This window comes from Cervus elaphus, chromosome 2, assembly GCF_910594005.1.
Source record: "Cervus elaphus chromosome 2, mCerEla1.1, whole genome shotgun sequence".
Taxonomy (NCBI): domain Eukaryota; kingdom Metazoa; phylum Chordata; class Mammalia; order Artiodactyla; family Cervidae; genus Cervus; species Cervus elaphus.
This window is the reverse complement of record NC_057816.1, coordinates 38,332,614-38,350,167: the sequence shown is the minus strand read 5'-3', so window position 1 is coordinate 38,350,167 and position 17,554 is coordinate 38,332,614. Positions and strand designations below refer to the sequence as shown.

The 17,554-nt window shown below is 37.2% G+C and overlaps 1 protein-coding gene across 30 annotated transcripts in view; it reads left to right on the top strand.

The window, feature by feature from the left end:
* Nucleotides 1–17,554, top strand: part of DLG2 (discs large MAGUK scaffold protein 2) — a 2,231,561-nt gene that overhangs the window by 1,334,994 nt on the left and 879,013 nt on the right. For 2 of the 30 annotated variants that reach the window (XM_043919084.1, XM_043919055.1), the window contains exon 1: nucleotides 7,984–8,114. The exons of 27 other annotated variants lie outside the window; for them this stretch is intronic. In XM_043919084.1, the coding sequence (XP_043775019.1) occupies nucleotides 8,010–8,114 (105 nt within the window). In that variant the 5' untranslated portion in view covers nucleotides 7,984–8,009. Of the gene's footprint in view, nucleotides 1–7,983; nucleotides 8,115–17,554 lie in introns of those variants that run through there. One more of the 30 variants, XM_043919111.1, reaches the window with a different exon arrangement.

The window sequence follows — 17,554 nt, the reverse complement described above, 5'->3', positions numbered from 1 at the left end:
TTTTCTTTTCTTTAAATGTTTGTAAATGATGAATTATGTTAGGTCATTTTTAAGGGTTCAACCTACTTGATTATGATGCATTAGCTCTTTACATGTTATTGGATTCAATTTGCTAAAATGTGTTTAGAATTTTTTTTCATATGTATTAACGAGGGCATGGGCTTCCCTGGTGGTTCAGTGGTAAAGAACAGGCCTTCCAAGCAGGAGATGTGGGTTCAATCCCTGGGTCGGAAAGATCCCCTGGTGAAGGAAATGGCAACCCACTCCAGTATTCTTGCCTGGAGAATCCCATGGACAGAGGAGCCTGATGGGATACAATCCATATTGTAGCAAAAAAAAAAAAAAAAAAGCAAGTTGTAAAGTATTTTTTCCTCTTCTGTTCTCTGAAGGAATTTGTGTAGAATTAATTTTTTTTTCTTAAATGGGATTCATCAGAAGCCATCTGGGCCTGGAGTTTCCTGAGGGTTAAGTTTTTAGTTACAAAATAAAAACTTTGTTAGGAATATGGCATGGCTATTTAGATTACTTATTTTTCTTGAGTGAGCTTTAGTAGCTTAAAACTCTCAAGGAATTTGTTCCATATAAGGGGTCAAAAATATTGGTATAAAGTTGTTTCCAAGACTTCCTTATTAGACCTTCCATGGCTATAGTATCTGTAGTGATGCTACACTCATTTCTAATCTTGAAAAATTTTCTCTTTCATTAGTCTTGCTAACAGGTTATCAATTGTATTGATACTCTCAAAGAAGTAGCTGTTAGTTTTATTTTTTTTCTATTTTCCCTTTTCTTCTGTTTTATTTGGCTTCAATTTGCTAGATATTTTTCTATTTTAATAAGGTGTAAGCTGAGATAATTAATTTAAGATTTTCTTTCTTTTCAAATATAAGTGTTTAGTGATATATAGTGTTAGTTTCTCAGTCATGTATGACTCCTTGTGACCCTGTGGACTAGCCCAACAGGCAGCTCTGTCCATGGGATTCTCTAGGCAAAAAATACTGGAGTGGGTAGCCATCCCCTTCTCCTGGGGATCTTCCTGACCCAGGGATCAAACTCAGGTCTCTTGCATTGCAAGCAGATTCTTTACTATGTAAGCCACCACAGAAAATCTATTATTTCCTTCAGTCAGTTCAGTTCAGTAACTCAGTCATGTCAGACTCTTTGCAACCCCATGGACTGTACCACGCCAGTCTTCCCTGTCCATCACCAACTCCAAGAGCTTGTTCAAACTCTTGTCCATCGAGTCAGTGACGCCATCCAACCATCTCATCCTCTGTCATCCCCTTCTCCTCTTGCCTTCAATCTTTACCAGCATCAATGCCTTTTCCAGTGAGTCAGTTCTTTGCATCAGCTGGCCGAAGTATTGGAGTTTCAGCTTCAACATCAGTCCTTCCAATGAATATTCAAGACTGATTTTCTTTAGCATTGACTGGTTGGATCTCCTCACAGTCCAAGGGAGGCTCAAGAGTCTTCTCCAACACCACAGTTCAAAAGCATCAATTCTTTGATGCTCAGCTTTTTTTATAGTCCAACTTTCACATCCACACATGACTACTGGGAAAACCATAACTTTGACTAGACGGAGCTTTGTTGGCAGAGTAATGTCTCTGCTTTTTAATATGCTGTCTAGTTTGGTCATAGCTTTTCTTCCAAGGAACAAGCGTCTTTTAATTTTATGGCTGCAGTCACCATCTGCAGAGATTTTGGAGCCCCAAAAATAAAGTCTGTCACTGTTTCCATTGTTTCCCTATCTATTGGCCATGAAGTGATGGGACAAGATGCCATGATCTTAGTTTTTTGAATGTTGAGTTTTAAACCTACTTTTTCACTCTCCTCTTTCACATTCATCAAGAGGCTCTTTAGTTCCTCTTTGCTTTCTGCATAAGGGTGGTGTCATCTGCATGTCTTGAGTTTATTGATATTTCTCCCAGCAATCTTGATTCCAGCTTGTGCTTCATCCAGCCTGGCATTTTGCATGATGTACTCTGCATATAAGTTAAATAAGCAGGGAGACAGTATACAGCCTTGACATACTCCTTTCCCGATTTGGAATCAGTCTGTTGTTCCATGTCCAGTTCTAACTGTTGCTTCTTGACCTGCATACAGATTTCTCAGGAGGCAGGTCAGGTGGTCTGGTATTCCCATCTCTTGAAGAATTTTCCACAGTTTGTTGTGATCCAAACAGTCAAAGGCTTTGGGATAGTCAATAAAACAGAAATATATATTTTTCTGGAACTCTCTTGCTTTTTTGATGATCCAACGGATGTTGGCAGTTTGATCTCTGTTTTCTCTGCCTTTCCTAAATCCAGCGTGAACATCTGGAAGTTCACGGTTCACATACTGTTGAAGGCTGGCTTGGAGAATTTTGAGCATTACTTTGCTAGCGTGTGAGATGAGTGCAATTGTGTGGTAGTTTGAACATTCTTTGGCATTGCTTTCTTTGAGATTGGAATGAAAACTGACATTTTCCAGTCCTGTGGCCACTGCTGAGTTTCCGAATTTGCTGGCATATTGAATGCAGCATTTTCACAGCATCATCTTTTAGAATTTAAAATAGCTCAGCTGGAATTCCATCACCTCCACCAGCTTTGTTCGTAGTGATGCTTCCTAAGGCCCACTTGACTTCTCATTCCAGGGTTTCTGGCTCTAGGTAAGTGATCACACCATCTTGGTTAACTGGGTCATGAAGATCTTTTTTGTGTATTGTTCTTCTTTCCTTAAGTGCTGCTTTAAGAGCATCCAACAAATGTTGATATATTGTGTTTGTTTGGTTTTTTTTTTTTTTCATTCAGTTCAAAATGCATTCTCACTTACTTTTGATTTCTTTGGCCAGTAGGTAATTTAAAAGTGTGTTATTTGCTTGTCAAATATTTTGGGAATTTTCAGAGATTGTTCTGTTGCTGATACAACTTAATTTTACTATGTAAGAGAATATACTTTCTTTGGCCTGAATTCTTTTAAATGTATTATAATTTGATCTATGGCTCAGAATATGCTCTATCTTGGTAAATGTTCCATGAACACTTGCAAAGATTGCTGTGGTAGGGTGGAATGTTTTTTTAAAGGTGCATACTCAGTCACTTCAGTCGTGTCTGACTCTTTGCGACCCTATGGACTGTAGCCTTTCAGGCTCCTCTGTCCATAGGACTTTCCAGGCAAGATTACTATAGTGGGTTGCCATGCCCTCCTCCAGAGAATCTTCCTGACCCAGGGATTGAACCCACAGTTTCTGCAGGTGGATTTTTTTAACTGCTGAGCTACTGGGGAAGTCTGGGTTTTTTAAAGGTATATTAGCCTAAATTGATGGGTGGTTTCATAAAGGTTTTACATATCCTTATACACTGAAACTGCTTAGTATATTAATTATTCAGAGTAGTATACTGAAAACTCCAATTATAATTATGAATTTCTCTATTTCCCCTGTTGCTTTGTTTTCTCCAGAAAACCATTTCTGTATTCTCAATTCAGCAAGTTCACTGGGTTCCAACTGGATCCCCTTTTTCTGTGATGTGGCCTAGACATTCAAGGTGGTAAATGGGGCAGTCACAGGACTTATCTTGTTTCCTATCTCCCAGAGTTCACTGATTTTTCTTCTCTGTTCATTTTTGATTAATTGTTTCATATATTTTGTTGGTTTTTTTTTTTTTCAGATAGGAATGTAAATCTAATCCCCATTGCTGCATTTCTGTTGCCACGAAGTTATATTTAAACCATTCCCAGCAGAAAGCTTTCAAATACAGGACTGTTTGAGCATGGCAATACTACCAAATAAAAAGTACTTTTAACATTCTAAGTCCTTTAATTTAATTTAGAGGTATTTCAATATTATGGACATATGGCCTAGTGGCTGAGGGTTTAACAGAAAATAGTAGGCTTTACATATCAGGCAATGTGCTCACAAGAAGAAAATATGTATAACATTCTACTTTGTGGGCAGAGGCAAATGCATACTGAGGGGTTGTTGAAAATAAGTAGAGAATTGACATTATATAATATTTATCTTTTTATCTTAGTGCTTACTTAGCACATAGTAGAGCTCAATAAATGTTTGTTAAACTGAGCCAAATTGAATTACATCAAACAGATCAGGTTAAGAGTCATGGTGGACTTCACTTGAATATCGAAAGTAATAGACTAGAACTTACAGAAGTGATTGGGTATGAGTAAAAAACATGATATATGTACTGAATTTTTAAAAAAAGCAATATGACTGAAATGATTGAGCCACCTAACCCCTCCAAAGTATATCAATATTCCTATTTTAAAGAGTAAGGAATAAATATGTGACATTTACTCTCTCATGAGGTTTAGTTTCACTGAATTTATGCACACTGATGCTTTAAGAACTGGTTAAAGCTAACATTGATTAGCATTAGGAACAGGAAGCTACTGACATTTTATTCAAGAATAATAATTGTATTCAATAATTGTTACTTGACTCCAGTAGCAATCATGAAAAAGCAAAAGTGTTAGTTGCTCAGTCATGTCTGACTTTTTGTGACCCCATGTACTATAGCCCATCAGGCTCCTCTGTCCATGGAATTCTCCAGGCAAGAATGCTGGAGTGGATAGCCATTCCCTTCTCCAAGGGATCTTCCTAACTCAGGGATCCAAGCCAGGTCTCTTGCATTGCAAGTGGATTCTTTACCATCTGAGCCTTGGGGTCACATTTTCTCTCTCTTTTTTTTTTTTTTTGCAAATATTGCTTTGGTATTCTTTTTTTTTTTATTAGTTGCTAATTAGAGGCTAATTACTTCCCACCAAGAATGGTTTAAACCGTTGCAAAAACTGTTTTATGTCTTCGACAATTAAGATAAACTTACAGAGATCCAAACAGAAAATAGTATTCAATGAGAAGAACTTTAAATCTTTGAAACAGGTAATTCCTCAGTTACCGAGAAAAACATAATGAAATCTGACTTGAGCCAGTTGAAAACAACTTGAATTTCAAAGAAGATTGAATCCAACTCTCTCTATGTCATAGATAATGTTTTTCTTAAGGAATTCCAAATAACTGTTTGCCGGTCTTAATTTTTAAGAATGTTCTCTTATTTTTTTTAATTTTATTTATTTATTTATTTATTTTTAAGAATGTTCTCTTATTTTTAATAGATTATCTCAATCCTTCAAAAAAAGATCTACTTAAAGAATCACATATTTTTATATTCTTCTTGCAGGTCCCATTCACCCCACCTCAGCCTATCAAATGTAGCCAGCCTGTTCTTCTGGTTTGATCATTATAAGCACAAACATTATATCTGCAGTGGAAAACACAATGACACTGACTCACTCATTAATTCACCTAATGTATCTATGTACTTTCCTCGAAAAAACTAGTAATGATCTTTCCCACTCTGAGCCTTTATTCTAGGTCTTCTTCTTCAGGAATGCCCCCTACCTATCTCTGCAAGTCCAAATTATACCCTAACTTTAAACTCTAGTCAAGTGCTAAGTCTTCTATGAAGTTGCCCTAATTTTCCTAGTTGATGTAATTTTTCTTTTTCATTGTTTTATAAATAGTTTATACCAGCTTTTTTATGACACTTACCCTTTTTTAACTTGTCTTTTTTGTTATGTATGCCCATGCATCATCCTTTCAATTAAATTCTAAGCTCCTTAAAAACAAAGTCAACATCTGATATATCCATTTGCCCATAATACAATGAAAAAATGTAGCTCATGGGAGATGCCTAATATGCTTCTTGGATCAATAAATGAATGAATGCATGATTCCAAGAGTGTTTTTCATGTAGAGTTTCTACGTGCAGACTGTGGATTCTCTACCCTTTGGCCAAAGAGTAAGGAAAGAAGAATCTTTTAAAAGATGCTGCTTAAATGAAAAACACAAGAAGGAATCTGATGAACAGTAAGTAGAAGAAGTCCAAGGCAGGACAGAAGACCTAGAGGTTGAGGTCTGGAGTAATGATGAATATTTGTTCAAGGTATTCAGAAAGGATATTTTGGAGGATAACTTAGAAAACAGCTTTTATTTTCCTGTTGTTTGATCAGAAATACAAATAGCAGCCAGTGGAGGAACACTTTCTGGGAGTTGCGGGCTGGCTGGTCGACAGTGCATGAGGAGGAAGCATGTGGCTGGGGCAGATGGGAGAGTGTAAGGGCAGCAGTCAAGGCAGAGGAGGGCCTGTGGGTGTGAGCGGAACAGGAGAACACCATGAATGGGGAAAAGAGAAGGTTGCTTGAATTGAATCTGAAAAACAAATTGTCTAATGGCAGTAGCCTTATGGTGTGTACTCATGAAATATTAAGGAAAAACAACCTCCTTGCAAATTAGCCCAGGTAGAGATTTTGAAAGATCAGTTCTACCTGCAATTCCTTCAGTTCAAAATTGAAAAATAAATGAGATAAGAGGCACACTTTGCCTTTGAGACTCTCACACAGCAAGGTCATTAGTATGAACTCACCCACCATCACCAGGGTACAAATGCAGAATATCTAGGTAACCCAAATCATGCAGCTCTTCTAAAAATAATACAGCAAAAATCCTTCATTTATGTTATCACACTATTTTCTACAATTTGTACCTTGTTTTACACCCTTTGGATTTTCTAGGTCAATTAAAAGCACAAGTTACTCATCATGCTATGTATTGCCCTCAGCTTACCCCTTACTCCTAAAAATATATGAATAGATAACCCCATTGTTGGCTGTGTAATTAGTCCTGAGAACATAAATTCCTTTGAAACTTCAAAGTGCTTAGTACCTTACAAGGTGCTTTATCCTTTGCCTCAATGATCCCACAGCCCAGGGGCTAGTGGAGCCTCATCTTACCTTGTGGGCTCCTGTCTGAAGGGAAGGGACTTTCAAAATATGTTGCTATATTCTGTTGTTCAGTTTTTACTTAAGGTCAACTTACACCTTTTGTTGGGCTTCCCAGGTGGCTCAATGGTAAAGAACCTTCCTGCCAATGCAGGAGATGCGGATTCGATCCCTGGGTCAGGAAGATCCCCTGGAGAAAAGAATGGCTACCCACTCCAGTACTCTTGCCTGGAAAATCCCATGGAGAGAGGGTCCGGGAGGGTGTCACAAAAAGTTGGACACAACTGAAAGATTGAGCCTGCCTGCATACCTTTTTGCTAAAGTGTGCAAGCAACTTCTTTTGAATTAACATATTCCAGTGATGTGTAGCCCACTCTCAGGCCCCTGGAATATTTGAAGGTTCACTTTTCCTGGCATTATTTATATAAATTCTACCTAGAAGAACTAAATGTGCCTTTTACCTAACATATGAAACAACACAAAGGTCTTCTAAAATCTCTTGGATTTTAAGATAAATTATTGACTCCTGTTGTTCTCAAAGATTTTCTAGCTAGCTTTTAGAAATAACCCTAGATAAATAACTGCAGTTAATGAAGGCAGTAATACCCTATAGATGAAAACTGTATCATGTCTAGATCATAGCTAAACTGAGAGAAAAATTGGACATATTAAATGACACTGTGAGAAGGCAGATATTTCACACGGAGCAGACAAGTGTAGACACCTGCCTCTGTGTGTGTGTGTGTGTGTGTGTGTCTGTCTGTGTGTGTGTGTGTGTGTGTGTGTGTGTGTGTGTGTAACCCACTCCCTTCAATTTTACTACTTTTCACAAGCTATTCAAATTCTACCTCCGGGGCCTGCCACCCAAATCTTCTGGTGGAAATATTTTTTTTTACATTTCTCTCCCTCCTACTTCCTTCCCCCCACACACTTATGGTATGTGCAGTTTCGCCAGATCCGTGTAAAGACAGGGCAACACTGATGGGATTGCTTTTCACAAGTGTGGGAACGAAAATCCTTCCCAATGAAAACATCTGTCTCTGTTCAAGTCATGCCCAGTTATCCCCCAAAAGAAATGTTCTGATTAACTTTTTTTTTAAGTCTTAAGATAGCAGTTTGTGTAGCAGATCTAATTAAGAAGTTTATGTAACAGATCTGCAGGGTTTTTTTTTTTTCCTCCCTTCCTTCTTCAACTGGGTTCTTTGAGCTCAGTTTGAGTGTTACTAGCTTTCACCATGCAGCGGCCAAGTGCTTCTCGGGCTGAAAATTATCAGCTTCTGTGGGATACTATTGCTTCTTTAAAACAATGTGAACAAGCTATGCAACATGCGTTTATTCCGGTAAGGGACATTCCTTTTATTTTCCTAGAGACTCTTTACTTTTCTGCTATTTCTTCCTTTATAGCTATAGGTAAAATGCATATATTCTATGCATTTAAAGATGTGGTATCTTCTCTGTAGTTCTTGTTTGAGAAAAATATGTCTGTTTTGGCTCTGTGTGAAATCTGAATTATTAAAGGGTTAAATATTGATCGGTGAGAAAGAGTAAACAGTGGTCCAGGGAAACTTACCCTACTGAAGATAGTGGTTTCTAATAGTAACAAGTAGTAGAGAAAGGGCACAGGATTGATATTCTTCATATTAACATTTGAAACAGCACACTGTGTATATTTCCTGGCTGGTTCCCCCAAAAGCACTTAGAATGGCTTGAATATCTTTTGCAGTGGGTTTGATACTTAGATCAGGAAGCCAAAAGTTAGTTTTATATTCTGATTCTTTGCTTAGCCAAGTAAAATCTACCATAAAGCCTCTCCCTGAAAAGTGTGTTTGTTCCTTTAGGAAAGTAGTGATGCTCTACTTAGAGATTTGTAAAAATGATTTAGAAGTGTGTATTTTGAAAGTGCATAGATACATTAGGTGAATTAATGAATGAGTCAGTGTCATTGTGTTTTCCACTGCAGATATAATGTTTGTGCTTATAATGATCAAACCAGAAGAACAGGCTGGCTACATTTGATAGGCTGAGGTGGGGTGAATGGGACCTGCAAGAAGAATATAAAAATATGTGATTCTTTAAGTAGATCTTTTTTTGAAGGATTGAGATAATCTATTAAAAATAAGAGGACATTCTTAAAAATTAAGACCGGCAAACAGTTATTTGGAATTCCTTAAGAAAAACATTATCTATGACATAGAGTTGGATTCAATCTTCTTTGAAATTCAAGTTGTTTTCACCTGGCTCAAGTTAGATTTCATTATGTTTTTCTGGGTAACTGAGGAATCACCTGTTTCTAAGATTTAAAGTTCTTCTCATTGAATACTATTTTCTGTTTGGATCTCTGTAAGTTTATCTTAATTGTCGAGGACATAAAACATAGTTTTTGCAAGGGTTTAAACCATTCTTGGTGGGAAGCTTTCTAAATCAGATTAAGTTACAATTATTCAACTTTGAACTGGAATCTGCTGTGTAAAGTTTGCTTCTCCTATCTTTATTAAACTCTTCCTCCTTTGTTTTATCATGAAGGTTATGATACCCCTGGTGAAGCTCAGGTGTCTCTTCCTTTGTAGAGCTTTCTCTGGCTAGACAGAGCTATTTTCTCCTTTCTCAATTCCTTGAGATCTCAGGCACCTCCGATCTATCACGCAAATTATTTAATTGTATTTTCTTTTCTGTCTCTCTAATTATATTGCAACTTCTTGGAGTTAAGGAGAAAAGAAAAATAGGTTTGAAAAAGGAGGTGATATTTGTTGGGTTTTTGTTTTGTTTTCATGTATCAAACTCCTGGAATATAGGCTGTATCTATTCCTAGGGTCTACCATAGTGCTTGCACAACAGAGTGCTTGGTGAGCATGGGCGGAATGAATGAAATCAACTGAGTGTCTCCAATTCCATCATTTCAAGTTACTACAGGGCAGTTTTCATCACCAGCTTTGTCTATACTGACTTCATAAAATCATTTTTATTCAAATCCAGCTGGAGATAACAATAAACCTGGACTAAAGCACTGCAGTAGCTGTGATGGTGAGAGTGGTAATGTGTTAGTGCAGAAGATAGACCTTTCTGGGGAAAAATAGACTTGGTTTCAGTTAGTATAGTCCATGGGCTACTCTTCTTCCATTCTTGTGTCTAGGTCCCCATATTTGAGGCATTTACATAGGCATATTCAAATTTTATTCATATTTTCTTCATTTTAACTGTTCTAAATCTTTTTCCAAAGATATTAGGAATTTGCCAACCTCTCAACTCTTCTCAGATTGCTTCCAAGTCTTGCATTAAATGTATCATTATGTCATCATGATTTTATGAGGACTACTTTTAGAAAACATAGCCATTATTAAAATATTACTACCAGTTGAAAATAATTCTGTTTAAACTGAACCTCAATTTATTTAATTTTAGAATATATAATTTAGATCTCAGGAAAGAGCTTCATTTATTCCATATTTTATGTACTTTTTAAACCCACTGATGTGTATTTCATACACACACACACATTTACCCACATATACATAACTGAGTATGTGACATTCTTGGCTAATGATACCCTTCTTTTTTTTTTTACAATATCCAGATATATTCTTAAACTACACATCTTCACAATGATGCATTAAGCATATTAAGGGAATTAAAAACTATGTTGACATAATTATCTTCTTTAAAATAGATTTGTTGCCTTTTAAAATAAAACACTGAGAGATGAATGATGTTTAGGAAGTATAGACATACTTTGAGGTAGCTGATCTTAGAAACACTGACCTGAAATCTTCACAAGCTGTCTGTGCATCTCCTGTAAATGTGGATTACTAACACAGCATTAGAATACGGGCCACCTGGCTCGTCTGGACCATCTCTGACACTCACAATAAGCCACAGATCACAAGCAGTTTTTCAGTCAGGGCAGTTGAGTACTAATAATAAACCTGCCATAAAATCTCAAGTTATAATAATCTTCCCCAGAGAACCTCCATATGCAGCTAAAATACACACTGGCGAGAGGAAATGCAGGATGAAGACCTGAAAGTGTGCTTCAGCTTGTCTGTCCCACCACCACTTTGGCAGAGAGAGCCTTATCCCTTACCCAACTGGTGCTTGACTGTCTTTTGCTGAAATGTACAAAATCAGTTTTCCTTGTGCTGCTGGCCACCATGTTTGGTTTTGGTCTAATGTGAAGGTCATGCAGCTTGCCAAGCACTGGTTGAAATACTAAACTGATTAAATCAACAGAACCCCTGATGATACTTATATGGAATTCTGCCCACCAGGATTTTTCAAATGGACCTTGTTGAGTGCCTTAAGTACCCATGAATTGCCCTAAGAATTAAGGGGTGCCAAGCTTCATGGATCTCAGCTGGGTTATAAAGATCAAACAGAATTTGATGATGATGGAAGAGGGCATTCCAAGTAGAAAGGAACAGTAAAGATATTTACTAATTGTGTAAACATGGTTCATCTTCCATCTGATCTTCCATTCAACCAGTATTTACCAGATACATTTTATGTATCAGAAATTATGTAATATGCCAGGGCAGATAGCAATAAATAGCACAGGTTCAAGCCCTACCTTGAGGGCATTTAGATTCAAGTGGATGAGACAAACATGAAATGAACAATTACATACATTTCTGTACCACACACTTGAATACTATCCTGTGAGAGTTGTTCATAGTATTTGTCACAATTGTAATTTAATATTGCTCATATGCATATACAGATATATGTAATATACATCTATTATCAAAATAGTATAGCAATTATAGATATTTTGCAAAGCCACTACAAACTAAACAAATCATTCTTTGCCAAATATTTTGTAGTCTTAAAGTGCATATTAATTTCTTTAGCAAACAATTAGTACATCCTGTCTGACCTCTGACACATCCCAGACTTGGTACTTTAGTCTAAAAGTGATATTATATGCTGAGCACCTAGTGTGTATCCCATACTGTTCTAAGTCCTTCACATATAGTTCATTCAATTCTGTCAACAACTCTATGATGTGGGCGCTGTCATTTCCACTTTACAAAATTTACAGAGGTTAAGTAAGTTCCTCATGATCACACAGCTAATAAATGGAAAGGCCGGGCCTTGAAACTAGTTAATATGGCTTCAGAGCCCATTTTTTTAATAGGTTCACTAGAATAAGGAGAAAACCACTGAAACCAGAACAACTGCAGCATAGCATGCTGAAAGCAGCAATCGAGGGATATAAAACCACAGTAAATGCAGCCAGGTGGACATGACCCATCTGCTTGAGTGGAGAGGAAAGATGACCAAGGAAGAAAAAAAAGGAGAGAGGTCTTGAGATGGTTTTAAAATAGTGGTTTATCAAGCGAAGGAAATGAGTGAGGCGGCCACATAGGTGCAGAGATGCGGAGGCATGAGAGAATACTATGGAGTGAGGTGTAGTCATCAGTTTTCTTCAGGTCCTCATCGTCCTCTTTGAGCTTTCAGAAGGAATATGAGGAAAAACAGAGATGAGAGACGGGTCATTTATTTAAGGTAAGAATCCTATAGGTCAATCAGAAAAAGAACGGAATAGTTATGGAGCCACAAAGTGACGTTCCATCTTTCAAGACAACTCACATTTCCTTCCATGAGACTTGCACAATGTAACCAGATGATACACCTTCTCCCTCATTATTTCAACCCTGATTAGCACTCCTTGAAGAAAAATAAGAGTAGGAAACCTACATCCATACGGCTTTAATCTACATTTCTCGTTTCATCATCACAATACCAACATCAAGTGGCCCTAATATTATTATCTCCATTTTAGAGGATCAGTACCTTGTTTAAAGATCCTATAGATGCTATGACCATGAAAGAAAGCAGGCCTTCAAATCTTGGTTCCATCTGCCTTTCCCCTTCACCCCCGTTGTGGTTCTTTGCCTGTATCTCTTGTGCTGTTTATAAGCGTTTGAAGGATTTCTCTTGTTTTCATATGACACAGTGAACTCTTTGCAGAGCAAAACCATGTGTTTCCTTGGGAGGTAAATCTGAAAGGAAGAGGGTATATGTGTACATATAGGGTTTCCCTGGTGGCTCAGTTGGTAAAGAATCCATCTTCAATGCAGGAGACTGGGTTCAATTCCTGGGTCTAGAAAATACAGGAAGATCCCCTGAAGGAAATGGCAGTCCATTCCCATATTCTTGCCTGGGAAATTCCATGGACAGAGGAGCGTGGTGAGCTACAATTCATGGGGTCACAAGAGTCAAACATGACTTAGTGACTAAACCACTACCATGGCTGATTCATTTTGTTGTCCAGTAGAAGCTAACACAACATTGTAAAGCAACTATATGCCAATAGAAGTTTTTTAAAAAAGAAAACAAAAAACCACATGTGTTTCCTCTGCCTACATTCTACAGTCCTAAGTACACTGCCTTAAATATGATGTTTGCTAAACAAATCTGTATGTACTGATTAATACTTAAAATGTAAGAACTTAGGCATCAGTGAGATTGATAATGAGGAAATAATCCTTCTTGTCTCAAACATCCTTGAAACCTGTCCGTTCTGCTCCACCATCACTTTTGCAGACCCTGCCTCCAGCCCCTGGATGTTGAGTTTAAACCATCGTAAGCTTAGGTCAGCTCTAAATAGGGTTTGTTCAGTGATGAGTTTCAGTCCTAGTTCACGGTGTTCCAAATGTGTTTTGTCCTTTCCGGATTCTAAATATTACTTGACTCATCATCCTCAATCATGTTGGATTTCTTTCTCTATTTTATTCCTCTTAGCCTCGCTTTGCACTTGTGTCTAGTAACACCCCTGTTTTTAGTCTATTTCCTTCCGAAGAATATGAACAAGGCTATTAATGGAATTTCTATTAGTAAAGACACTTAATAAAGATGGCACTTAATCTATAGAGATGTTCAACCTAAAGGGGACAAAACAACAACAACAACTATATCTGAAGCGACCTGGATAATTGCAACAGCCTGGATCTGAATGAATGTTTGCAGATTCCTGGTGAAATGGAATGGAATTGTCACTTTTGTTTTTGAACAAAAGGCAAAATCTTGCTATCTTGTTATCTTCCTCTTGTGTGCAGTTTGCATTTTTTTGACTGCTGGTCTTGTGATTTCTGTGCATAGGCATCTGGAGTCTAAGAAAAATTAACGCCAGGTGCAGGATGCCTGGCCTTTGTTTCAGTATTGCTCATGGTAACGTGTTTGTGTTGATTCATCAGAATGGGGTATTAGCGTAGATATATGTTGTGGTACAGTGGAGTAAACCCCTCCTCTGCCACTCCCACTTTCCTCACCTACTCTGTAAACTGCAAAAATAGGGCCCCAAACATTTTTTGTTACAGAACACAAAAGCAGACAGTTGTTAATAATAGCACAGGGTTAATAATAGCACTCTTACTCCAAGTAACCAAAAAAAAAAAAATCACACACACATCAAGCACTGAAAACCTTTAATGAACTAGTAGTAGAAAAGATTGTACTGTACTCTTTTTTTTCTTTTTGTTTTTTTATTAAAGAATAATTGCTTTACAGAATTTATTGTTTTTTGTCAAACCTCATCATGAATCAGCCACAGGTATACATACACCCCCTCCCTTTTGAACCTCCCTCCCATCTCCCATCTCGCTCCCCATCCCACCCCTCCAGGCTGACACAGAGCCCCTGTTTGAGTTTCCTGAGCCACATAGCAAATTCCCGTTGGCTCTCTATTTTACACATGGTAATGTAAGTTTCCATGTTACTCTTTCCATACATCTCACCCTCTCCTCCCCTCTCCCCATGTCCATAAGTCTGTTTTCTATGTTTCTCCATTGCTGCCCTCTAAATAAATCCTTCAGTAGCATTTTTCTAGATTCTGTATATGTGCGTTAGAATACGATATTTATCTTTCTCTTTCTGACTCACTTCACTCTGTATAATAGGTTCTAGGTTCATCTACCTCACCGGAACTGACTCAAACATGTTCCTTTTTATGGCTAAATAATATTCCATTGTGTATATGTACCACATCTTTATACAGTCATCTGTTGATGGACATCTAGGTTGCTTCCATGTTCTAGCTAGTGTAAATAGTGCTGCAATGAACAATGGGATGCATGTTTCTTTTTCAATTTTGGTTTCCTCAGGGTATATGCCTAGCAGTGGGAGTGCTGGGTAATATGGTGGTTTTATTCCTAGTTTTTTTAAGGAATCTCCATACCGTCTTCCATAGTGGCTGTATAAATTTATGTTCCCACCAACAGTGCAACAGCGTTCCCTTTTCTCCACTCCCTCTCCAGCACTTATTGTTTGTAGATTTTTTGATGAGGGCCATTCTGACCGGTATGAGGTGATATCTCATTGTGGTTTTGATTTGCATTTCTCTAGTAATGAGTGATGTTGAGCATCTTTTCATGTGTTTGTTTGCCATCTGTATGTCTTCTTTGAAGAAATGTCTTTCAGGTCTTTTTCCCACTTTTTGATTGGGTTGTTTGTTTTTTGGTCATTGAGTTATATGAGCTGCTTGTATATTTTGGAAATTAATCCTTTGCCAGTTGTTTCATTTCCTATTATTTTCTTCCATTCTGAGGGTTGTCTTTTTACCTTGCTTGTAGTTTCCTTTGCTGTGCAAAAGGTTTTAAGTTTAATCAGGTCCTACTTGTTTACTTTTTATTTCCATTGCTCTAGGAGGTTGGTCATAGAGGATCTTGCTTTGATTTATGTCATCGAGTGTTCTGCCTATGTTTTTCTCTAAGAGTTGTCTTAAATGTAGGCCTTAAATCCATCTTCAGTTTATCTTTGTGTATGGTGTTAGAAAGTGTTCTAATTTCATTCTTTTACATGTAGCTGTCCAGTTTTCCCAGCACCATTTATTGAAGAGTCTATCTTTGCCCCATTGTATATTCTTGCTTCCTTTGTCAAAAATAAGGTACCCATAGGTGCATGGGTTTATTTCTGGGCTTTCTATCTTGTTCCATTGGTCTATATTTCTGTTTTTGTGCCAGTACCATGCTGTCTTGATGACTGTAGCTTTGTAGTATTATCTGAAGTGAGGAAGGTTGATTCCTCCAGCTTCATTCTTCTTTCTCAAGACTGCTTTGGCTGTTTGGGGTCTTTTATGTTTCCATATGAATTGTGAAATTTTTTGTTCTAGTTCTGTGAAAAAAATGCCTTTGGTAATTTGATAGGGATCACATTGAATCTGTAGGTTGCATTTGGTAGTATGGTCATTTTCACAATATTGATTCTTCCTATCCAGGAACATGGAATATCTCTCCATCTGTTTATGTCATCTTTTATTTCTTTCATTAGTGTCTTTCATCAGTGTACATTTCTTATGTCTCCTTAGGTAAGTTTATTCCTAGATATTTAATTCTTTTTGTTGCAGTGGTGAATGGGATTGATTCCTTAATTGCTCTTTCTGATTTTTCATTGTTAGTATATAGAAATGCAAGTGATTTCTGTGTATTGATTTTGTATCCTGCAACTTTGCTAAATTCACTGATTAGCTCTAGTAACTTTCTGATACTATCTTTAGGGTTTTCTATGTACAGTATCATGTCATCTGCAAACAGGGAGAGCTTTACTTCTTCTTTTCTGATCTGGATTCCTTTTATTTCTTTTTCTTCTCTGATTGCTGAAGCTAGGACTTCCAGAACTATGTTGAATAATAGTGGTGAAAGTGGACACCGTTGTCTTATTTCTGATCTTAGGGGGAATGCTTTCAGTTTTTCAACATTGAGAATAATGTTTGCTGTAGGCTTATCATGTATGACCTTTACTAAGTTGAGGTAGTTTCCTTCTATGCCCATTTTTTGAAGAGTTTTAATTATAAATGGGTGCTGAATTTTGTCAAAGGATTTTTCTGCATCTTTTGAGATTATCATATGGTTTTTATCTTTCAATTTGTTAATATGGTGTATCACATTGATTGATTTGCATATATTGAAGAATCCTTGCATTCCTGGAATAAACCCAACTTGATGATGGTATATGAGCTTTTTGATGTGTTGCTGAATTGTGTTTGCTAAAATTTTTGCATCTATGTTCATCAGTGATATTGGCCTGTAGTTTTCTTTTTGTGTATTGTCTTTGTGTGGTTTTGGTATCAGGGTGATGGTGGCCTTGTAGAATGAGTTTGGAAGTGTTCCTTCCTCTGCAATTTTTTGAAAAAGTTTTAGAAGGATAAGCATTAGCTCTTCTCTGAACGTTTGACAGAATTCTCCTGTGAGGCCATCTGGTCCTGGGCTTTTGTTTTTGAGGAGATTTTAATCACAGCTTCAATTTCAGTGCTTGTAATTGGGTTGCTCATAATTTCTACTTCTTCCTGGTTCAGTGTTGAAAGATTGAACTTGTCTAAGAATCTGTCCATTTCTTCCAGGTTATCCATTTTATTGCCATATAGTTGTTCATAATAGTCTCATATAATCCTTTGTATTTCTGCATTGTAGAAAAGACTGTACTTTTTTAAGCTTCATTTAGATATTTTTTTTTATTAGGAACATGCCTAAGAACAGTAGAGTTTGTAGATTTTATTTTGTGTAGAAACCAGAAAACATACTGTACTAATCTTTTTACTGTTGCTACCACTGAGATGACCACTACACTCTTACTTCTGCCTTATATTTTCCTTATCTTTGTCTATCTTATTTCAGTTCTCAAAGCAATGTAAACTAGATTTTTTCTCATTACTACTTTGTAAGGTAAGGAAGACAGGTTTTAACATCCCATGTTATTTATAAGGGGCTTCCCAGGTGGTGCTAGTGGTAAAGAACCCACCTGCCAGTGCAGGAGATATAAAAGACACGGGTTCAATTCCTGGGTCAGGAAG